Here is a 24,781-nt window from a genome sequence, read left to right on the forward strand (position 1 = left end):
CCACGCCTGTCCTGCTTCACCACGCCTGATGTCTACCTGCTGCCTAGTCCCAGCCGAGCCTGCCTTGCTACTGTCCGAGCTGCCACAGGTACACTATACGAACTATGAACTGTAACCTGCGCCTTGTTGGCCAGCTGCCATACCGCCAAGGCGGTACGGCCCAGTGGGTCCACGAACCCAACGTGACAATACCAAAGTAATACAACATCCTATAGAACATGGAACAATCTTTTTTTTTTCTCATCATATGGAATAAAATCAGAAGCATACTAAGATACATTATGGACTCCTGGATTTCTATGGGGGCTGAATTACAGATCCATACAACATGGATCCATAATACGGCCATGTGCATGAGCCCTAAATGTCATCTGCAAGTTTCAGTAGCCATCACTTGACATCATACCTAGAGTTTGCAGAATCCTGTGTCAATATAATAGGAAACTGCATTGTGTTTAATACACAAACCTACTGTCAAAAAAAAACTACCTCGTCTACTGCAACAGAATTGATGCAAAGCTAGTCAAATCCATGCAAGAATATATAATGGATACAGGTGTCCTTTAAATAATGAGTATTTCATTGTATTCGCCCACAGTTCTGAGTTATGAAGTATGATTTATCATCTGATGCCGGCATTATATCTTTCTGCACTTCCTAAAATCTGTGCTGGAGGGCGCTCTTTACCCATTGATCATGAGCGATGAAATGAACGGCTGTGCAATGCTAACACCCCGTTTTATTACCCAGATAGAGCTTAGACGTTTCATCGTATATATCATTTTATTTCCATATTACAAGCATCAATCTCAATATCAGACATTCTCCTACGACGAGCGCCATCGTGATCACCTTACAACTAACCGATTAACACAGAATATTTGCTCATTCCATTTATTAGTTACTTCCAACAACGTGAATAATTCATTACATTTATTTTTTTTATTCATCTCCTCTCGTCCTGACTTTCCAGTGACCGATTTCTTTCTTTGGAAGTACCGGTAGCTTCAAGTATGGCAGGTAGAGGGTTAATAAGACTCGGGTTCTTGTTCTAACGCATTTTATAATCGTGAGATATTGAGGCTTCACACAGCTGGCCTTTGAAATCCAATTCTACTGTGAAATCCAGATCCCGCTGTAATGAATAGCAAAGATATTAGTTCAGCCATTATTTTTTAACTACTTAGCTGCTACAATTAGTTCTCTATTGTAAATATTTGGATAAGGCATCTCATGCACTCCGCCGCATTACAGATCTGTCTTGTACGGACATGATATACGGCATCCATATCCTGCCATGGGCCTATATTGTGACTCCCATTGTGGCATCTTCCATTGCATGCCGTATTGCGGCAGGATACAGGTAGGGTACATCCACAAGGCTCAGATTTGCCGCGGAAAATTCTGCAGCAAATATGACCAAGAATCCACAAGGAAATCCACAAGAACATCTGCACCTAATCGTGCAGATTTTGGTGTGGATTTTAAAGCAGCTACGAAAAACAACCAAACAAACTATATTCACCTTCCCCCCCCCCCCCGACTTCTCTCTGCACACCCAAGACTTTTGTGATAATGTTTCATCAGATGTGACCTTTGCAGCCTGTGATTGGTTGCAGCAGTCACATATGGTGAGACGTCATCACAGGAGGTCGAATGTACACACACCGGCCCGGGTACCTGAGACGTTTTGCCACGGGAGTCCCATAGAGATGAGTAGAGTTGTTTTTTTAATTTATTTATATTTTGAAAATAGTGGGTTTTTGGGGGGCTTGGAGATTTTAGCAATTGGCATTCGTTGCCAAAATTTTTGACTTTCTCATTGAACTTGAATCTGCACCGCAGGTCGATTTCTGCATGTAAATTTTTACAGCATGTGGATGAGATTTTTCGATAAAATCTCATCCACATTGCTGCTGTGGATATTTTGCTGCAAATCCAGACAGAAAATCTGCAGCAATTCCGCTACATGTGAAGGTGACCTTAGAATACAGTGCAGGCACCATATGGCCGCACACAGACTACCTACAGGTCTGTGATATGAATTGTTACAGGTCCGTACACACCATTCTTGGCAAAATCACCCTCTACGGTCTATTGACACCATTCTTAGGTCACTAGCACCCTGGATGATGGCAGGGGTGCAGCTGTGGACATCTCTGCCACCTCTTATTTAAGTGGAAGGAACACTATCTGTGAAAATCAAACATTGCTCATTGAATTGTCCCTAGCGAAATCGTTGATGGCTCCTGCCCAAAACGGTGAATCTAATCCCGCCTACAGTAATCCACTGTGTAAGGGTAACTGAAGGGTCAACGATACAAATATGGGTGTTAATTAGTTCGTTTCTGGTGATTAACATAATTAATTACTGTGTTAACCCATTGTGCCGTTGACTATCAACACATCCAACAACATCCATACTTGAATGAATGTTCTCACTTAACATTGGTGTTGGGCATACAGAGTATATTAATCCTTATGACTTTGTCAATCCTATTGTCCAACGGTTAGGTCATTTTTAGGGAATGAGATGCAATAGCACACAATGGCCATGGACAAAAGTGGCGTTATTTTGGGGAAAAAAGCGGGCTCTTTTTCTAATCTAAGATAACCCCATTAAAGGAGACAGTAAGCGAGGACCTCTGTACAGCGTTGCGGAATATGTTGGCGCTATAAAAGTAACATCAATAAATAAAGGAGTTCTCGCTTTGGGCAATACCTATATGTAACAGTGGTCTCTTTATAATAAACTTATCTTAAAGTGTCCCCTTACGGGAACCACCAACGATCAGCTGTAATCTGTGGGGAACCATGGCAGCAGGTGTGTAATTTCCCTGCAGCGCCACCACAGGGGAAATAAAGTATTACACAGTGCTAATTCAATCCAATGGGTTGTTTGTGTAATGCAGGCCAGGACAGGTCCTCCAGAGAGAGAGAGAGAGAGAGATGCTCTTTGTAACAGCTCTTCACTATGGCCAAGAGATGAGGATCCTGAACAGAGGACCCCTCTTACTAGGGTATATGAAAGTGGGTTTTCCAAACTGAACAACCCCTTTAAAGGAATTAGTAAGATATATCATTAGAAACAAGGAGTTCTGTACATTGATGGGATGTCCTCATCCATGTGTGATCAGTGGGGGCTTACCGATATTTATACATCTTACAACACTATTCCTAAATCTCCCACTTTGTCTCTAAACTGTTGACAACTAAGTATTTCCACACGTCTGAGCCTGAAGGGGGCATTTTAATATTGCATCAACGTCTTGTCTTACCAATGGATTTCCTGTACAGCAAATCAAAGCTGTAAATCTCTGGTTAACGTCTCATTATTATAAAGTGTTATTATTATAGCAGCTTTTTCCTGCCCACTGGAGCATCTCTTCCAGCTGACAGTGCGCAAATATAAATGCTTTAAAAATAACACCCATCCTTCTTGTTAGAAATCAGTGTGACCAATGAGGTGTATTAGCATCTGTAGAGGAAGAGCAAAAGGAGAAAAGCAATGCCAGCAGCCATGAACCGCGCTCCCTGCATCCTGCTCAGTGACAACACGCGGAAATAATGCCATTTTTTGCAGGTGATTATTACGCTTTCTGTACTAACAGCTCTTAATGGATGAAAAAAAAAAACTGCAGCTTCAGAACCGCGGCAAACATAGAAAAAACTGGATCCATGGCAACAATAAAAATGGTGCCCCTCCTGGTACGGGTTAATGGCAACCATGGGAAAGGAGGGTCTGGTGGTTGGTGAAGTTCCTCTTGACCACTCTTCATATCAGGGGCATACGGTAACTACATCGTGATTCTGCCGTACAGCCCCCCTGTGGATTCTGCCATACAGCCCCCTGTAGATTTTTCCATACAGCCCCCCTGTAGATTCTGCCATACAGCCCCCCCTGTAAATTCTGCCATACAGCCACACTGTAGATAGTGCCATGCAGCCCCACTCTAGATAGTGGCATACTGTCCCCTGTAGATTCTGCTATACAGCCCTCTTGTAGGCAGTGCTATACAGCCCCCCCTGTAGATAGTCACACCACTCTTGTAGATAGTGCCACACAGCCCCCTGTAGATAATGCCCCCCTACCCCTTGTAGATACTGCCATACAGCCTCACCTTGTAAACAGTGCCATACAGCCCGCCCTTGTAGACAGTGCCATACAGACCCCCTTATAGACAGTGCCATACAGTCCCCCTCCTCCCCCTTGTAGACAGTGCATCCCACCTCCCTCTTGTAGTCCCTCCCCCAAACAAAAAAAAATTGTACTCACCTAGGCCCTGTTCCCGCGATGAACTGAGCTGCTCCACAACTTCCTCAGCACCGATGGGATATTTGCATATGCCGGCGTGTTCCAGTAACGTCAACACGCCGGACTGCGCAGGGATCCTGCCCCTACACCTGATAGGCTGAAGGCCGAACGTGGCCCGTAGCCTAGTAAATGACAGAGGAGGGAGATACCTCCCTGCTCTGCCGTAGGAATCAATGGTATCTGCATCCTAATGATGCAGATACTATTGAATGTGGTGTCGCTCCCACTGTAGCAGCCATAGCGGCTGCTAGCGTCGTCTCATGCTGCGGGCCCCATAGCAGCCGCAGGGGGCATGGATGAAATATTTCATTTCATAGCGGGACGAGACCCTTCTCCCCCCAGGTTCAGTGCTTCACATGCAATAAGAAAAGGGAGGATTGACCCTCGGGCATGTTCCTCCCTTCTTCCTTTGCTGATTTTTTTGGTGCCTAGAGAGATGGGGAGACTTTTGGTGCCTAAAGAGATGGGGGAGACTTGCACAGGTTTTATCGGCCCATGAGAAAAGAACATTGGGCCAGGACTGGTCCACCATTAAAGGGAGAATGCTCATTTGCTAGTTCACATGTGCCATGACTGCCAGCAAAGGTAACTCCCTATTTTTGGTTTCCATTCCTGTGAGTCAAGACACAACAATGGGTTACTAATATGAAGAAGACAACCGAATTTGGACCTGACTTTGGAGTGAATCACTCACCACTAGGGTCTTTTTCTTACGGTATGATTCACAAATAATCTATTAGACATTGATGATTATTGATGATACGTCCAGTATGTAATAAAGATTAGGATGAAATTAATAGTGGACGTGTACATGTTCTGTATGGATGGACGGTGGGCACTCTGAAAAATTTCATTTGTTGGGTACAAGTGACCACCATTCAATGCTACATGCGGCAAACCTTAGCTGGGGCCTCTTTCCACTCCATAGGCCCTATGACAGCTATGATGGTTGCTTTTATGGTACATGATCTTTTACTTCAGAAAGAGTGGTAGAAAGGAGGACATCTTACAATGTTGTTAGCATTAGGTTTCATAGCAATAGTTCCATAAAGTTCTTCTCCTCTCCGTACAGTTAGGTAATCTTCCAAGTAGAAGACAGTTTGCTTCCAGTGAGTATATGGAGCATCTGGAGCTGTGGAATAAAATAAAAACAACGAAAACATATCAAAACAGTCATAATAAACTTATTGCAACAAGTACCTGCAAAGAACCGAGGCGGCCATTTTGTGAGATAAAATAATGATTATTAGATTACAGTCGGCTCAGGGCAGCTTAAAGTTTGGTCGTGGCCACATCCCAAGTCTGAAATCCGGACTGCACTTGAGCAGCCACATATAGTAGTTGGTGGCCACAAATGCACTCGCCCTGATGTCTATGGGAGCGATGGAGATACCCGATCTAGTGACTCCCTTAGACTTCAAATGAAAGAGCCATATGCATGTGTGGTCACCTCTCCGCCTCTTCTCGGCTGGAGAGTAACGTCAAACAGCAATCAGGGATCCCAGTTTTCCAGATTAAAGAGGGTCCCAAAGGCGAGAAATGTATAAACTAGCCAATAAATAGTGACCGCCAAGGGAGTAGCTACAAAATCCTCAACCCCGAAGGCAACTGTTAAAATCTTTAGCCACTTTTTAATTTTGCTACGGCCTTCTCTCCTCAGTGAATGTCCCTTGGTCGTAAAAACAACTGATTTTAATTGATTTAAAGATAAATATTAGAGCGATAAATAGAAAGATAGACCTGGTCTAAGCAGGGGGATGGGTGGTGACGGGGCCCAAAGTGGTATAAGCCCTGGGGCAAATGTCCTTTTTGCCCTCCCCATAATTTGGCCCTTAGTCTAGTAATACATGTAATACATGGACGATTAGAGAAAGCCAAAGCGGGAGCCACTCATACAGAAGGTCTCCCCCTTTCATAGAGGGGCATCCCGAGTGGCAGACCCACCCCTATGATGTCCATATGCCCTAATAGGACATATGGACAGGGTTGTCTTCCCCCTTTAGGAAATGAAAACCAAAAGTTCATAAATCTACAAACAAAACAGTTAACAGTTAAACTGTATTTGTTGCCCATAGCAACCAATCAGAGCTCAGCTTTCATTATTCCAGAGCAGTTTAAGAATTGAAAGCTGAATTCTGATTGGTTGCTATGGGTAACAAGGACAGTTTTACTGTTAGGCTGTTGAGGCCTATTCTTAATATTTTAAATTTTTGGATTTTTATTGAAAGTAAACCTTTTGGTTGCACCATGGAAGGAGAATAATTCTGATCTGTGTTTCGTATGCTGGTGGTATCTCATTTAGTACTTTAGGCCGAGGCGTTGAGAGGGATCTTAGCAAACAATTTTCCCAATATCCATGTCTTCTACTGTGACAGATTGTAAATTGAAACTGAAAATCATTTCTAACAAAACCTTTATTTAGAAAGCCATTCAGTGTCACATTATTGAAATGGCGCTCGATTTAGATCACTTTCACTTGCATGTGATTTAAAATCTATCACCGCCATGCAAATTTTCTCTAGAAATTCAACTAGAGATTGACTTAAATCTGGCCATAAGTAGTCCGGGTTAATAAGAGGTTTTCAAGGATAAATTCAGCGACACAATATGGAAATAGGATATTCCTCTAACTTAACCCCTTCCGCCGCAGCCATTTTTCATTTCTTCATTTCAAAAGCCAAAACGTTTGTATTTTGCATTGACATAGTCGTATAAAGGCTTGTTTTTTTGCGGGACAAGTTGCAGTCTTTGATGGCACAACTTATTGTACCATATAATGTACTGAAAAACGAAAAGAAAACTATTTCTAGGGTGGAATGGAAAAAAAAAACCAGCTTTTCCTCCATTATTTTTTGGGTTTTGCTTTTATGGCATTCACAGACGTGAACTTTATTCTGCGGGCCAATACGATTACCACATTTTTGATGTTTTTTTTTATGTTTTACAACTTTTACAAAACATTTGTTAAAAAAAAAATTGATTTGTGTTGTCATATTCTGAGACCCAATACTTTTTATTTTTCTGTGGATGGAGCTGTGTGAGAGATTGCTTTTTGCAGGGCGAGCTATAGATTTTAATGCTGCCGTTTGGTACCGTGGGGTACATATGATTATTGATCACTTTTTATTCTATTTTTTTGAAAAGGTGAGAAAAAAAATGGGGATTTTTTTTTTCTAACTTTTATTTTTTCCCCCTATATTAAAGAGGCTCTGTCACCAGATTTTGCAACCCCTATCTCCTATTGCAGCAGATCGGCGCTGCAATGTAGATTACAGTAACGTTTTTATTTTAAAAAAACGAGCATTTTTGGCCAAGTTATGACCATTTTTGTATTTATGCAAATGAGGCTTGCAAAAGTCCAACTGGGCGTGTTTAAAGTAAAAGTACAACTGGGCGTGTATTATGTGCGTACATCGGGGCGTTTTTACTTCTTTAACTAGCTGGGCGTTAGGAATGGGAGTGTATGATGCTGACGAATCAGCATCATCCACTTCTGTTCGTTAACACCCAGCTTCAGGCAGTGCAGACACACAGCGTGTTCTCAAGAGATCACGCTGTGACGTCACTCACTTCCTGCCCCAGGTCCTGCATCGTGTCGGACACATCGGCACCAGAGGCTACAGTTGATTCTGCATCAGCGTTTGCAGGTAAGTAGCTACATCGACTTACCTGCAAACGCCGATGCTGCTGCAGAATCAACTGTAGCCTCTGGTGCCGATGTGTCCCCGCTCGTCTGACACGATGCAGGACCTGGGGCAGGAAGTGAGTGACGACACAGCGTGATCTCTCGAGAACACGCTGTGTGTCTGCACTGCCAGAAGCTGGGCGTTGTGAAGAGAAGTGGATGATACTTCTCATCAGAAAGCCCAGCTAGTAAAAGTAGTAAACACGCCCCGATGTACGCACATAATACACGCCCACTTGGACTTTTACTTTTAAACACGCCCAGTTGTACTTTTGCAAGCCTCATTTGCATAAATACAAAAACGGTCATAACTTGGCCAAAAATGCTCGTTTTTTTAAAATAAAAACGTTACTGTAATCTACATTGCAGCGCCGATCTGCTGCAATAGCAGATAGGGGTTGCAAAATCTGGTGACAGAGCCTCTTTAATAAAAACTTTATTGAAAGGTTAAGTAAACGTTAGACAAACTTCTGACATGTCATAGTGACGTGAAGTTTAGTTTGGTGGGGTCCAAGCACAGAGAACCCCACCAATCGCTAAAACGAAGCGGCAGAAGCACTCGGGTGAGCGCTGAGCCGCTTTGTTTCTGTTTCGGCTTTTTCCAGAAAGCAGATGTAGCAGTGTACGAAGTCATAGACTTTCTATTGAGTCCGTACACCGATACATTGATTTTCGGAAAAGGCCGAATAGAAACGAAGCAGCTGAGCGCTCACACGCGCTTATTTTTAGCGATTGGTGGGGGTCTCAGCGCTCGGACCTCCACCGATCAAAACTTCTGACATGTCACTATGGCATGTCAGAAGATTGTCGAACGTTTAGTTACTCTTTAACTAATTTTGCTATATTTTTTAGTCCCATTAGGGAACTTGAACAAATGATTGTTAGATCGCTGGTATAATACACGGCAATACTTATGATGGAGGGCCCCCTCTTTCTAACAGCTCAGATGCTGTGATGACTATTGATCATGGCATCTAATTGGTTAATTTGCTGGGATCAGAGTTATCTCCGATCCCGACCATTACAGTGCTATGTAGGATGTAATATGGAGTTGGTTCAGCCCGTGAACCCGCTCCATACTTCCCTTTCCCGGCTTTGACGCACATTTACATTAAATGTCAGGAAGAGTTTAAACCCTTGTATAAACTGTATTTTTATTTATGTTGCCGACATAGAAGAATCTTTTGGAACTAAAATTATTATTATTGAACCTGTTGGAAATTATGGGCAGAATATGATTGCTAAACACTTGCACCAAGTTCTCTATTAGGTATTTATACATCCAAATGTTGATGGGGTACAGTGGCGGGTGGTCCCACATGGTCTGGATGTAAAAACAGAGCTCCAAAGGCACTGCATTGACATAGGCTCACATTTAGCAATGTATTTCTGTCTCTTTGGCCCTATTGTTTGCACATTTATATATATTTTTTATTTTGGCACTGTACAACATGGTTATTTGGGCACTATATGGCTCTATTATTTGGGCACTCTACAGCATGGCTATTTGGGAACTATAAGGCTTTATTATTTTGGCACATTCTGTCTCTATTATTTGGGCACTGTACAGCATGGCTGTGTGGGCACTATATGGCTTTATTATTTGGGCACTGTACAGCATAATTATTTAGACACTATATGACTATTATTTGGGCACTATATGGCTATACTATTTGGGCACTATATGGCTGTATTATTTGGGCACTGTACAGCATGGCTGTGTGGGCACTATATGGCTTTATTATTTGGGCACTGTACAGCATAATTATTTAGATATTATATGGCTATATTATTTGGGCACTGTACAGCATAGTTATTTCGGCACTACAGTATATGGTTCTATTATTTGGGCACTGTGCAGTATAATTATTTCGGCACTATCTGGCTCTATTACTTGGTCACCAAACAGTATAATTTTTGGGCACTATATGGCTCTATTTTTTGGGAACCATGTGACTTTATTAATTGTGTAACTGTATCAGGATGTTATTTGGGCAGTGCATGCTGACACTATTTGGATACTGTTTGCACTGTTATTTTTGTAGCATATATTAGTTTTTCATCTTTCACCAGTCTAGACTGGTTTTCTGAGCCTCACACACCCCAAAAGTTTCAGCTGACATTGATCTAGATCTAGTTCTAGGTTATCATAGTTTTACTGTAGTTATCTTACAAAAAGTTTTTAGAGATTTTGTGGTCCCTGAAGAACAGATTATTTATTTTTTCAGAATGGAATTTGTTTTACGCTTTTGTACTGTACTTCAAAAGGATGTCCACCATATCTGTACTTGATGTATTCACTGGCTATGGGTTGAACATAAAAAAGGCAACGTGCTAAATAATTAAAATAACTGAATATCTCAGTGCAGCATATAAATATACTCAGAGACATGCGTTCTACTGGGAGTGCCGGCTTTGATCTGCGCCCTTAACTTGTTTTAGATCTAAAGCTAAATATTTGTATTTCAACTAAATCATCAAGATGATCCAGTGTAAGATCTAGATCCAAATATTCTATCTGAATTCTTTCCTAAATTAATTAGGGAATTTGTGGACAAATGTTTATTTATTTTTTTTCTTCGTTTTTCTCTTTATCAAATAAATTAATTTTGTCTTAATTCTCATAATAAGTTTAAGAAGATATTCTTGGTTTATCTCTGCAATTATATATAATTACATTTGTAATGTCGAACTTAAAATAAGTAAATCTCTAACTTTTGTCATAATTTCTTAAAATCATTAGACCTCCAAATCCCCAACATAGACATAGATATAAAAGATAACACGCTAACTACCTGCAGCTGCCACTAGAGGGAGCTTATGAGCTTACTGCATTTTATTATATTGTTGTATTTCATATATAAATAGCTTCTAAGCTAGCCCTGGTGGTGACTACAGGAGACCAGAATGTTATATTTTAAATCTATGTCTATGCTGGTAATTTGGAGCTCTGTGTCAGAAAAACCTCTGACTGCTATAATGATTTCTTAAATTTTTCTTCTTTGCATCCCGGGACTCATAACTTTTTCATTTTTGGTTTGACATATCTGTATGAGACTTTGTTTTTTTGCGGGACGAGTTCTACTTGATGTAGGTGCCATTTTTTGGTACATTTACATTTCTGTTTATTTTATATAAATTTTTATTTTGGCAAAAATGCAGAAAAAAGCAGTTCCAGTGCAGTTTTTTTCTCTTTTATAGCATACACTGACCATCATAAATGACGAAAAAATTTGTTGTGCAGGTTGTTATGGTTGTGACAATATCAAATATTTGTTTATTCATTTATGTTTTGAGACTTATTTTTATTGTAAACAATGTGCATTTGTGTGTATTTTTTTGTATTGTTTTTTATTTTTTATTTAACATTACTTTTTTTTATAGTAATTTCACCTTTTTTTAGGATTTTTTATTTTGGTTTTGATTTTTTAACTTTAATGTACTGGCATTTATCTATATGCTAGTACATTAGACTGTTTTACTGATACACAGGCATATACCTACGTATCCCCTAACAACAAGAAATATGATCAGACAGTCCTGGGGTCCTTCAATGGACCCTGGGCTGTCTGCCCATATATGGTATGTCCCTTGATCATATCACATGGGTCTCTCACTCTTTCCCTTTAAATGTCACGATCAGCTTTGATCGCGTCATTCAAGGGGTTTGTTTGATCTTCGCCATTAGAGCGGGGCTGCGGCTGTGTATTACAGATGTTTCCCCGCTCCTGATTGCACGGGCACATTTGCTGAGCCTGTGCCATCAGCAGGACGAGTATGCTTGCTCGTCTTGATGTTGTAAAGTCTAGCCGCTCGTGACGAGCATGCAGCATGGTTGCTCAATGGTTAGCACTGTTGCCTTGCAGTGCTGGGGTCCAGGGTTCAAATCCAACCAAGGACAACATCTGCATGGAGTTTGTATGTTCTCCATGTGTTTGCGTGGGTTTCCTCCCACACCCCTAAAAACATACCAATAGGGAATTTAGATTGTGAGCCCCAATGGGGACAGTAAAAGAGGACCTCTGTACAGCGCTGCGTAATATGTTGGTGCGATATAAGTAACTGAAATAAATAAATAAATACACATCATGTGTCATTAAGCAGTTAACAAATAATAATTATTCAACGCCAATATAATGATCGTGGTCAAAGGACCTTTTGAAAGGCTTTTCAGATCCTTAAAAATAAGAGTGGACTTTTTTTTTTTTACAGTGGATGTGCATTACTTTTAGAATAACGAGGCTACATTTGCATTATAAAGTAAAACTTCATAAGACCGCCATCTATTAAGCCGTCTACATACATTAAAGTCCGGAAATTAATGATCCACTATCCATTCATACAACTCGAAGGACACCCTATTAACATACTAGAAAGCATTATCCATTGAAATGTCCATTGGAGAGTCATGCAGAGGAGCAGCAAGGAGCAAAAAGACACAAAATGGGCCACTGCACCAAAGACAGGGGCAACAAGCCACTAGGTCAAGTACTGGAGGCAACAAACCACTGATCACCAGGGAATGGTGGCAAAGCCCACTAGACACCATGGCTAAGATGCAGCAAATCACTTGAGACCAAGATCTGTGGTAGGAAACCACTAGACATTAGAGACTGGGACACTACACCGAGGACAATGGACACCATTACATGGGAATTTAGAGACTGGCAGGGGTGTAGCAATAGAGGGTAGAGAGGATACCGGTGCCCAAACGGGCCAATTAATATGGTACCTGTAAAATAAATGGTACATGGTAGGTGAGGGACCTGTTACATATTTATATTGGGGCCCAGGAGCTTTATGTTATGTCTCTGGGGACTGGTTTGATGCTAAACCACTGGGCAATAGTGATAGGTGACACCAAACCACAAAAAATCAGGGACTAAGCCAAAAAAACATCTGACACACATGAGGAAAATTGGAAGTGAGAATTAAAAGGGTTGCATAAGATTAGAAAAAGGACCTGCCGTTTTATCCAAAAACAGCGCCACTCTTGTCACAGGGCTATATCTGGTATTGAAGCTCACTGTACTTAAGTGAAAAGTGCTGAGCTGCAATACCAACAGTGCCCATGGGCAAGAGGGGTGCTGTTTTTGAAAATACAGAAGGCCCTTTTTTTTTTACCCTTTTAATTTTGCTGGCTTTGTACTGACCATCAGCTTGTCCACTACTGTGGATCACCACATGCGGTAGTTGTACATCATTTTATGCTGTTTTTCCTTAGTGAAATGATCGCAACGTATGACGAACAGCAGATCACATTAACGCAGTTTTAGCCTCCACCAGTTCATTTTTAACAGCAGCGGATCACAAATTTAGACTTTATCAGCTCTGCGCACTATTTTTATCCAGGCTGGAGCATGTGACTTTATTTGCAATGTTAATTTATTTTCTCAGCAGTGACTGATGATCAAGGGGCCGTAATGCATTTATAAAAAAAACACTCTTTAATGTATTTTCTTATAACAAAGCTGTTTTTCAATTAACACCTTGAATTTCGAAACAGTTCTCGCAAAACAATTCATCCCATTCATTAAACCAGAGTTTCCAGAACGAAATAGATAGCAATTTAAAATAATGAAGCATTCTCATTCCCACTGTATAATGCACAATAAAAACATAAATGAAGTTTTCCATAGTAAGTGGAGGAAGCTAAAAGAGTAAGAGACAATGAAACATTCAAGTGCTGGACATGAAAGTGTAGCATCACTTTGGAGATAAATTTTAAGTAAATGTCCACCTGTATATACCATGTGTTATATTTGATCAAAATAGGTCCAAATCCTCTGCTGAATAATTTCTTAATATATGATTATAACGGTCAGACAAAGTTCCAAATCCCATGCATAGCTCTAGAGTTACATGATAACATTCTGAATACCTGGTGCCACCACTAGAGGGAGCTTAGGAGCTTCCTGCAGACTGTTTATATATTGAACTCTATAATAAAACAGTATGCAGTAAGCTTCTTAGCTCCCCCTAGTGGCGCCTGCAAGCAGACAGAATTTGATATATACAATCGATATACACAAATCAAATTAATTTCCAAAATGTTTCCATTTGGCAAATTCCAAAACTTTTTGGGTTTGCGGCGCACGAATCGTGGCCATTAAACAGATTAGAAAAAGGATTGCGTGACCTTGGACGGACTTCAAGGGCAGTCTTCACAAAATGCACTGCGATTATACTTCCCTCTACCATATCTGTTGCTGTCACTTTCACATTACTTATACTGGCTTTGCGTTAAAGAGCTTGGAAGGAGTTGGATACAATCCTAGAAGACCTCAGTCAGTCAGACAAAAGTTTTTAGAGCAATCGGGGCACTTGTGATTTGCAGTGAATTTATTTGGACCGAATTGAAACAGACAGCCGATTCGACCAAATCGGACCCAAAATGAATTTCGAGAAATTCGCTCATCTCTAGTGGTTGAATGTATCAGCAGTTATCACCGGGAAAAGCCACATCAACCTCCATGACGTCCATATTCCCTATGCATATGGATAATAATAATAATCTTTATTTATATAGCGCCAACATATTACGCAGCACTTTACAATTTAGAAGGGACATGAAACAGACAATATCAGACATTACATAGTGACAAAGTTAAGGGGATAGGGGTTGTCTTTATGAGACGACGACTCCTTTTACCCTATGTCTGTGCAGGAGGTTTTAGAGCTACGGATCTCTTCTATGCTCACTCTATGGCCCTATAATGTAGGCACCATTATGGTATTGTTTTTTCTGCAACCAAGTGTCAATTTACGGCCAGTCTATTAATATCAGCCAGAAAAAAAAATTATCCGTAAAAAATTTTAAGGTTGGTCGGGATTTTTAGCTCATTTGTCCAGAGATTTCCTCCAAAAATGTTTTGCCCATGGACCTGCACAAATCCTGGCTCTGCTTCAACAGCTAAAGAGAGAGACAACCAAAATATATTCAAATGTGCGAAATTGAATTATACCTTCAAAAGTAAAAACTCAAAATGCTACGTTTGCCAAATTTCAAAACAATCGCATTGCCAAGTCTTCATGTTGTGGGTGTATCAGACTTTGGCCAAGTTTATAGTTTTGATGTTTTTTTACTTATTGCATTATATCATCTAAATATGTAATAAACAAATCCCTTACAAAATACAATTTCAGTGATTTTTAAGAATACATCACCCAAAAAAATACAGTAAAAAACATATGCATTTTTGCCGTGCTTTTGTCGCGGTTGCCATTTTTAAATGAGATTGTTGTACAAAAAATATTTAAAAAACGGTTAATATGGAAAACCACCTTGTGGTACTATAATAATAAAAACTAGTGAATTTTTTTCTTATGGTTTCTTCTTTGGCTTCTCTATTGAAGTCAATGGGGAAAAATATCCAAAAAGTTGCACAAAAACTCCACAAACCGGATATTAAAAAAAATCAAAGCATGTCCTAAAAATATCATGGCTTCAAGCTGCGTCGGGGAATGGGAGTTCATAAAATCCCATTCACTACATTCACTAATATCTGGCTAATCTGGTTAATAGCCACAACTGCAAAAACATTACTAAGCTGTAGGCAACCCATGTGCCACCCCATGGTGCCTTCATACTGCACCCTATCCTACCACCATAATACAGCATGCTATGGAGCATGGAACAATATTTTTACTCACGGACCATGCAAGGGCTAGGATAGGCGATACGTGTCTAAACGCTGGGAACCCCACCGATCGCTTGACCCGAGTGAGGAGGCCTTTGAATGGAGCGCTGGTCCAGTATGGGCACTGCCGCTCCATTCAAAGTTTATGGGACTAATGGAGACAGCCGAGTACAGTGCCCGGCTGTTTATGTCAGTCCCATAGACATTCAATACAGTGGCAGGCGCACGCTCAACTGCCGCTTCATTTAAGCTCCTTCTCACTGCTAGCAGTTCAGTGTGGAGAAACGGGCGGTTTGGAACTCCCGTTTTTGCAATCGGTGGGGGATCAATGGATCAGACAATTTTTTTAATCTACCGTGTGGACAGGTGATCATTATGAATTCTGGGAATACCCCTTTAATTTCAGAAGGTAGAGAATTTATAATTAAAGATGGGAAATAAACATTCTTTCGGTAACATGATCCGGAAAAACATAGGCCTTTCCATTTTCCCTTGAACACACAGTGACCAGTGTATAATTCTCGGATGTGACACATGTTCTTGCTATTTAATTCATTTCCGCTTGTTGATTAATCTAAACCTCAACGTAGATAATTATCGCCGCTGCAATTTAACGCTACAGCTCAGCCAAGTGTGTGACTCTATATAAGCAGTCATGTGGCGTAATTGTCTCAGTCTTGCTTTATCTAAGTCATGAAAACAGTGTTGAATTTTAAAGCTACATACACACGTTGCCGAATTCGGTGCGGAAAAGCCGCATCAAAAACGCAGATAAATGCAGGTAATTCCATAGGTAAAATCTGCACTCAATATAAACATTTTTTGTAATGCTTTTTTAGGGGCGGATTTGACATTTTGGTGTAGAAACAGGTGCGGATTTGATGCGGCAGATTTCGGTGCGTTTTTTTTCCATAAACTTGTCAGATACGATTCTGAGACGGAAACGCAAGATAAATTGATATGCTGCGAATTTTAAAATTCTGCCACGTGTAAATGAGATTACGAGTAATCTCATTTACGTCACTGATGCTGTATTTAGGGCTCGTCCACACGCTGCGGAATTGCTGCAGGAAAATCGGTGTGGCAAATCTACACGTAATACGCATTGTGTGCATGTGGTCTTAGTGGATCTATCACCAAGTGTCAATTTTAATAAAAATTTTGTTCAAATATTTTTTTTCCCATTTAATTAGATACCGCGAAGGGAGTCAGTTTCTTTTCAGATACCTTCTCCCCGATGGTTCCGGTGCGTGGCGCCTTCTTGTGGATGGCCGATCTACGTGTGAGTAATAGAGCTTCCGATGCAGCACTGTTCTGTGAAGCTGCCCGCTCCCCACTTCTTTGAACAGCTGCCACCAAATTTTAAAGGCGTGCCGTTTCATCCCTAAACCACGGAATCCCGCAAATTAATAGGGGAACTCACGGTTTTAAACTGTTCCTTTCTTGTGCCGCAGGGGATTGTGGGAAGAGTGACATAGCGCAGCTGGGGATGAAGCAAAGTTCCTGTTAGGCTGTCTGGCGGTAACTCTTTCAGAGAAGTTGGCTAATATGCATACTATGCGCACGCAATAATACTGCTTTTTATTTTTAATTTTTTTTATTACTTATATTTCGATTTTTTTTTAAAGTACCAGTTTTTTTAAACAAAATTTTTTAATGACAGGTCTTCTTTAAAGATTTCAGACCGACCACGTGACATCTTGGGAGACTTTACTTTCTTTGTGAAGTTTTGACTTTTAATTCTAAACATTTTTATTGAGAATTTTTTGGAGGGAAAAAACTCTCCTAAGATTTTTTTTTGTCAAGATAGGCAGGAACTTACAGTCCATGCACAGGTCTGCACTACGGATGTTTTGCGTGGATCTGTGATACAGCGTCCAAAGACTGCTATGCGACTATAGTGCACCACGTGGGCTTTTATTTTTATATATCGAGGCACATGGGGGCATGGGAACTATTCTCCTTTAGGTACATTGGTTCTATGGGTCAATACAACGGCACACGAATACCTGCGGGACCGTAATACGGACTTGTAGGGACTGTGTGTGCCACCATAGAGGCTTTGTCTTGTGCGTGAGGCCTTACAATTCAGAAACCATAGGCAGATGTCTTTCTGACCGACAAATAATGAGATATTAACTTATCACATGACCTTTCTGGACTGACTCCCCTATGAGAGAATGGCATGATATAGGATACAGTATAAAAAAACAGCAAATGACCTATTGGATAAATCGAGTTTTTACATTAAACATTTTTTATGGTGTTTTTTATATTTTTAATGTCACTATATGAAAGAAAAAAATTCTGAATTAGAGCTTTCACACTAACCCCTGAGCTCCCACAATAGGCTAATGCTTCTTGTCAATTTTCAGCTTGTGCTGTGTACACTCGGGTCATCTTATTAAGGTCAGAAAGCAGGATAACAATAAAAGTTAACACCTCTATTATGAAGCTGGAGGAAGATAAATAACACAGGATTAAAACTGACTTTTGTGCCCCCAAAACTGTGAATTTTGGAAAGCATAGAGTTAATGCAACTTGCTATTGAAGTCAAGGAGCTCTACCTGTCTGTGTGGAATTTGTAAGTTAATCATTACTAAAGGGAACAGTGCCTATGACAATAGGAGATGGGTATAGCTCCTCCCTCCTCCCTCTCCCTGCACAGTGACCTCTGCATACATCACAGAGCATGCCCACAACACTCCATATAAGTCAATATATTGTTTCCTGACTATTTACTCTTACATTAAGGTGCTCACGGCATAAAGGGAATCAATGACAGCCAAAAAGTTGATAGACTATTCTAAGCGGCCATGGAGAGAGGTAAACGTTGCATGGGGAGGGGGTTGGAATCAAATGTGAAATCTGTATAGATGGCTCAATTCAATATGTAGAATACAAAAGAAGAAAACAATTCTATTCAATGTTTTGTAAATCATAATGGCAGGTTTTCTATGAATTTTATTTTTTTTATAATAAGTAGATATTTTACCAGCACTGAAAGATTAAGACCCCAGTTAAAAAAAAATTACATTCAAGGAAATGTAAAACATCACTGGAATTATTATTTTTTTGACAGATATCCATTGAATAAAGCAATTACTTGTCATTAGACTTTCATACATTATTAGTCATGCCATTAAAGTCTAAAGCGTGGGCGTCCTAAATGGCATGAGGCCTGGTACCATGTACATGATGCATTGTTTCATGGAAGAAAATGTTAGAAATATCTTAATCTTTCCGATTCTATATCTACTAATTCTAGTGTTAAATCAGGGGCGAATCAGTTGTTTCCGGGTCCTCGTGGCTGAGGGGGCCAAAAGCCCCTCTGCTACATAAGAAGATACTAGTGTTATGAATGGCACATGGTAGGGGGTCCCTGTTACAGAATTTGCATTGGGGCCCTGAACCTCAAAATCTTTAATATGACTGATACTGGGATTGAAGGGTTTCCTCATTGTAAGTGAACTTATACCTCATGCATTAGAGGCCTTTAAGATCGTTTTTGCAACAGTCCGATTGAGAAATGGATATTCACATAGATGTCTTTTACGTAGTGGACTGGCCGTAAATATAGGAGCAGCAAAAACCAGGCTAAAATGAGGATGGAGGGAAAATAGGACATGACCTACTTTTCCTCTTTTCTGGTGTGCTGGGTGTATTTCGCAGGTTCTATGTGTGGAAATGAAAAATGAAGCATGTGGGTCGTAATAGGTAAAATTAAAAAAAAAAGTACAAATGAAATAAAAAATAATGAAAAAATAAGCATGAAGGAATTTTCCACTTTGGACATCATATTCCCATACACTCTAATGCGAATAGGCAAAAGCTACAAAAATTCATCCTGAAAGGTTGACTCATGAAGACCTCTTTCTATATGCCCTATTAGGACACATGGACGTCACCATGAGGGGTTAAACAGCAGACAGATTGGTGTCAAGCAAAGCCATGACACTTCTGACAGCGGTTTATGTCCGAGCAGAACAAAGGATCGGTTATGTTGAAATCCACATTGTCCTTTTTGAAGAATGCCTTACCATATATACATAGGACGATTTCTGCATTAGTAATGCAGTCAGTGTCATCTGGGGCTACACCCTGCCCTTTGTGCATTAACAGACATGGGCACCTGAGTCTATGCCCAAAACCATGACAGCAGTCAAGGGACAAACTAGCACTTGTCAATGGAACCCTAAAAGCAGGGTATATGTAAGTGCACTCATAAGTATGTACGCACACACATGTACATATACAATAATTATGCCACCAGTACAGAGGAACACAACTAGACCAGAGGTAAGTTCAGGGGCATGTGTTTGCATTACTAATGGGGCAAGTGCCTGGAACTGATATAGGGGTATGTGACTGGCACTTTTGAGCGGACAAGTGGCTGGCACGGATAAGGAGTCATGTGACTGCACTGAAATAGGGACATATGTCTGTACTGATATAGGGGCATGCGGCTGCATTGAAATTGGGGCATGTCACTGCACTGATATAGGGGCATGTGGCTACACTGAAATTGAGGCATTTGACTGCACTGATATAGGTGAATGTGACTGCACTGATATAGGGGCATGCGACTGCACTGATATAGGGGCATGCGACTGCACTGATATAGGGGCATGCGACTGCACTGATATAGGGGCATGCGACTGCACTGATATAGGGGCATGCGACTGCACTGATATAGGGGCATGCGACTGCACTGATATTGGATATGTGACTTGAACTTCTAAAAGGGCATGTGGCTGGCACTGTTATGGGGTTATGTGGATGCCAATGATTTGGAGGATTGCGGCTGGATTTTTTCTGGGGGCTTTGTTATGAGGCTAATGAGTATTGCAACAACGGGAATTAAGAAAAAAGTCCTTAAAAAACATGACTGCTTGCAATTTTGACACATAATAGACCATTACAGCAAATCTTGTTTCTCTAGTCTGTTTTGGGACTGGAGCCGTCGTTAATCCCCAGGCTCCACAGTATCTGGAAAATACAGTGGTCATTTTACCATCATCAGCAAATCTCAAGTATTACTAATTATTTTGAGCATTTTAATACACAGAAAAACCCCCTGAATATTCAGAATTATGATTTATAAAATATATTCATTCACATCGGCCCCATTTTAGTGGTTTTCCCAAATTGATATTTTATGTCATGTGAATAGGACATATCATATAACACAGATTGGAGGGAGTTTTGGCGTTGGGATCATCACTGATCCTAAAAAAGTTTTTGGCCCAAGGCTCTCATGGGGAATAATGGAACTTACAAAAACTGCTGAGCAATCTCACTATGGTGTTTCCTTCCGTACGGCAACTTTGTCTCTTAGATATACATAGAGATGAAGGGGCCCCATAACAAAGACTAAAATAGAGCCCCACATCGCTAACCACCGGGGACAAGAGGACTTGGTAATGATCATAAAACAGCAATTCTGGCATTTTCCCGTTTATTTGCTTCTTTTTTTTTTTTTTAACTGCGTTCACCGTGTGGTTTAAGTAATGTTATATTGTTATATTTCAGACTTTTGCAGACGGAGCATTACCAGTTATGTAATTTTTTTTAATTTTTTATTACATAGCTATTGGGGGGAAATGGGAAATGGATATTTATATATTTTTTTATTAATAAAAAAATCTTTATTTTTCTGTATTAAACTTTCTTTATTAGTTCCCCTAGGGGACTTGAACCAGCGATTTGGAAGGGCTTAATAGATGCACAAAGTTGGCACATCTGGGGGGGGCTTCATTAGGCTCCCAGGCTGTCATTAAAACCATCTGAATCGCTGGGGGAACCGATAGGACATCAGAGGGGGCCGTCTCACTTTTTCTAACCGCTTAGATGCTGCAGTTGCTATTGACTGCTGCATCTAAGGGGTTAAATGAGAGGGATCCTGCTCCTTGAGCTGATGCGTCGGCTGTAACATACAGATGACACACACTCCATACTTTCTCTTCTGGCCTCTGCCCTATACATATATGGTGGTTAACTTGGCACTGACCTTTGCCAGGAAACGTCTGTATTAATCGACCTCTATCTCTCTTTCTAAACAATGTTAAGCCATAGACAAGGTGATGCTGTCAACTCTGTGTATAGGGCACAACTCTGTGTATAGGGCACAACTGTATGTGATTGGTGAGAAAAGGTCAAACAGGGCTTCTATGTATCACATATACATGAGTGGCTGTCAGATGACAGCTGCTCCTCTCTCTTTTCTGCACTGGTCTATGGTGCGGAGAGTGACACATAAATCTCTATGTGATCATACTGGGATAGGCTAATTGCATAAGACTTCTTCTCAGCGGATGATGAAAGAAACCTGTCAAACAATCAGGAACCTTTCAATTATTATTAACCAGTGGACAGCAGGCACAATGGCCATACTACTAGATACACCAGACCAGGGCTCCAAATCACTGGAATCCAAGTAATGGAACTAGACCATTGGACCTATGTAAACCAAGGAAGCAATCTTGATTTGACCAGTTTGTATGGGCTATCGATAGAGACAGACCTTCTGCTATTTCACATACACCCTATAGGGGGCAATGTAAGGTTTTCTGTTCCTTGAATGTGTTGTATTTCATCACCAAAAAATCTTTGCTCCCCCTGTAGGCAGTCAGGGAGCAATGCAAAAAAACAACGAATATCTGTACCTGTAGAAAATCCGGTTTTCTTGTGGCACTTAGTAAACTCGATGTTGAAGTAGGTGACCAGTGCGTGGATGTAATCATTCCGCTGCACTTGTAGGCAGAAGGCTGATGTAAAGGCTAATTCTTCTATCTTCACAGTATAAATATCGATTTCCTGTATCAAACAATAATAAATCCATCCTGTCAGTATTATGTACTAAATACCATTTGTACAAATCATAAGACTGGTGATATTGCTGAAAGTGAATGCCCACCTTTAAAACCATTTTGTTTATTTAATCTAAATGGGTTAAAAATTCCTTGTTAATTGATTTTTTCATTTTTTTTTTTATAGAGATTAGAGCTTGGTTTTTTAACAAGGAGCCTCAAATCCCCTGCATAGACCTAGATTTAAATGAAAGAAATCTGGCTTCCTGCAGTCACCACTAGAGGGAGCTAAGGGGATTACTGCATACTGTATATACATTGAACTCAATAACAAAACAGTATGCAGCAAGCTCCTAAGCTCCCCCCAGAGGTGTCTGCAGGCAGCTGGAATGTTATGTTTTATATTACTTCTGTACAAGGTATTTCGAGCTCCATATCAGAAAAACAAAGCTCCGGCTGTTATAAAGATTTATTGAGAAATGAATCGGCACATAATTTGCTTTTAAGAATCCTAGCACAATCGGTACACAAAAAACGAAATACTCCATTAAAATAAATATATATATATTTTTCAAATTATTATTACTAAAGGGTTAAAAACATGGGGCTACAGGCGGTCTTATTGGGGCCCTTTAGGGATAGAAATCCCTAGGCAATTTTCTCATAATTGCCTACTCTTTCATTGGGGAACAGTTTAAAGGAGTAGTCCCATTTGGGAGCCACACCTATCTCCAAAATGGTGGCGCCCTGACCCTGTCCCGTCTGTTGAGGTGGTCTCTGGTGCAGGATCAGTGCAGAGGTGGCCAGGAATTCCACCTATGTTTCCGAAACTCCCATAGAAGTTAATGTGTTCCGAAAACAGTGTAGCACAGCAAAAGATGTCCCTAAGGTTTCATTCCCAAAATTTCTATTCACTTTACAGAGATGTCACTCATTCAAACAGGATGAAAAATTAAGCAAAAAAGTTTCTCATCTAACACATTAAAAGGGTTTTCCCAATTTAGAACTTTCTCAGGACTGGTGGGGGCCCCCCAACTGATCCGGCTTTTATGGCATATGTAATTGGTAGTGTCTATGGTGGGAAACTCCATTTCAGTCCGGACCTAAATTAAAGTCCCATAACTTTTCTATGATGACTTATGGCTTGGGCATTAATGGACATCACACTCAACCACCACCCCGGTCTTTATTAAGTCTTGGTTCGCCAATGTTATTGCCACAGAAAAGAATCATGTGAAGGTGCAGCAACCTGGTTTCACGTTTATACATTTTGAATGGATATGATGTTCCACCATAGTTCAAGTCTATTAGGTGGCCTTCTTGTAGCCCCCAGTCTGAAATCGTTACTTTGGAACTAATTTTTTTATCTCAATCTTTTTATTATATACAAAGTAATTGCTTTCTTCATTGGATATCACCAAACCTTTATCAAACAGGAATTGGTCACCACTTGCTTTGGATCTACAATGTCCACCAGCGGTTCCTTCATGGCAACATCCCTGATACACGTCATGTCAAATCCGTACACGTTTTCCCACCCTGTCAACGAAAAGGGACAAATACAAACTTTAGTCTTCAGCAATTATACAAAAGCAGTAACCATCTACTTCATGGCATGAGTGGTTAAAAGAATGACAAGAACGAGAAGATCTACCACGTCCTCCATTAATATGTGGATACCATTTAAATTCATACATATATAACTTACTACATGCCTTATAGTAGATCTTTATCTGGTCTTTGATCTGTTGATCTGCTAAAGGAACTACAACCCCCAGTATGTTTGTTTTTTACAGTATGTCTGGTAAATGTTTGGGAGTTTTGTCCTGTGTACAGTGACTGAACAGAACAGCACCTACATCAGTGGTCTATCACCTGTGGCTCTAAAAGAGGACCTGTCACCGCTCCTGACATGTCTGTTTTAGTAAATAATTGTATTCCTTATGAAATAACAATTCTGGAGGACCTTTTCTTATAACTTAACGTTGTGTTGTGTAGTTCCTCTGTTATTCCTTCTGGAAATTTATGAATAAATTGACGCCTGGGTGTTTCCAGTTGGGGGTGCGTCCCTACACAGACTGACACTGTCCAATCAGAGCTGACAGAGTGAGACTGTGTAGGGACATGCCCCTTTGACAGGAGCAATGGTGGCACCCAGGGGTCAGTTTATTCCTAAATATCTAGGAGGAATAACAGAGGAATGGCACAATGTAGAATTTTTAGAGATGATTCTCCAGAATTGTAATTTCATGGGGAATACAGATATTTATACCTAAAATATATATGTCAGGAGAGGTGACAAGTCCTTTTTTAAGCTGTTGGAAGACTACAA

At 40.5% G+C, this 24,781-nt stretch overlaps 1 protein-coding gene across 4 annotated transcripts in view; it reads right to left on the reverse strand.

The window, feature by feature from the left end:
• Nucleotides 1–764: 764 nt before the first annotated feature.
• Nucleotides 765–24,781, reverse strand: part of PRMT8 (protein arginine methyltransferase 8) — a 110,779-nt gene continuing 86,762 nt past the window's right edge. For all 4 annotated transcript variants that reach the window (XM_075856047.1, XM_075856048.1, XM_075856049.1 and 1 more), the window contains exons 7-10: nucleotides 23,873–23,988; nucleotides 22,306–22,456; nucleotides 5,326–5,447; nucleotides 765–1,135 (exon numbers count right to left, since the gene is read on the reverse strand). In XM_075856047.1, coding sequence (XP_075712162.1) covers nucleotides 1,052–1,135; nucleotides 5,326–5,447; nucleotides 22,306–22,456; nucleotides 23,873–23,988 — 473 coding nt within the window. In that variant the 3' untranslated portion in view covers nucleotides 765–1,051. The remainder of the gene's footprint in view (nucleotides 1,136–5,325; nucleotides 5,448–22,305; nucleotides 22,457–23,872; nucleotides 23,989–24,781) is intronic.

This window comes from Rhinoderma darwinii, chromosome 3 (genome assembly GCF_050947455.1).
Source record: "Rhinoderma darwinii isolate aRhiDar2 chromosome 3, aRhiDar2.hap1, whole genome shotgun sequence".
Classification (NCBI taxonomy): Eukaryota; Metazoa; Chordata; class Amphibia; order Anura; family Rhinodermatidae; genus Rhinoderma; species Rhinoderma darwinii.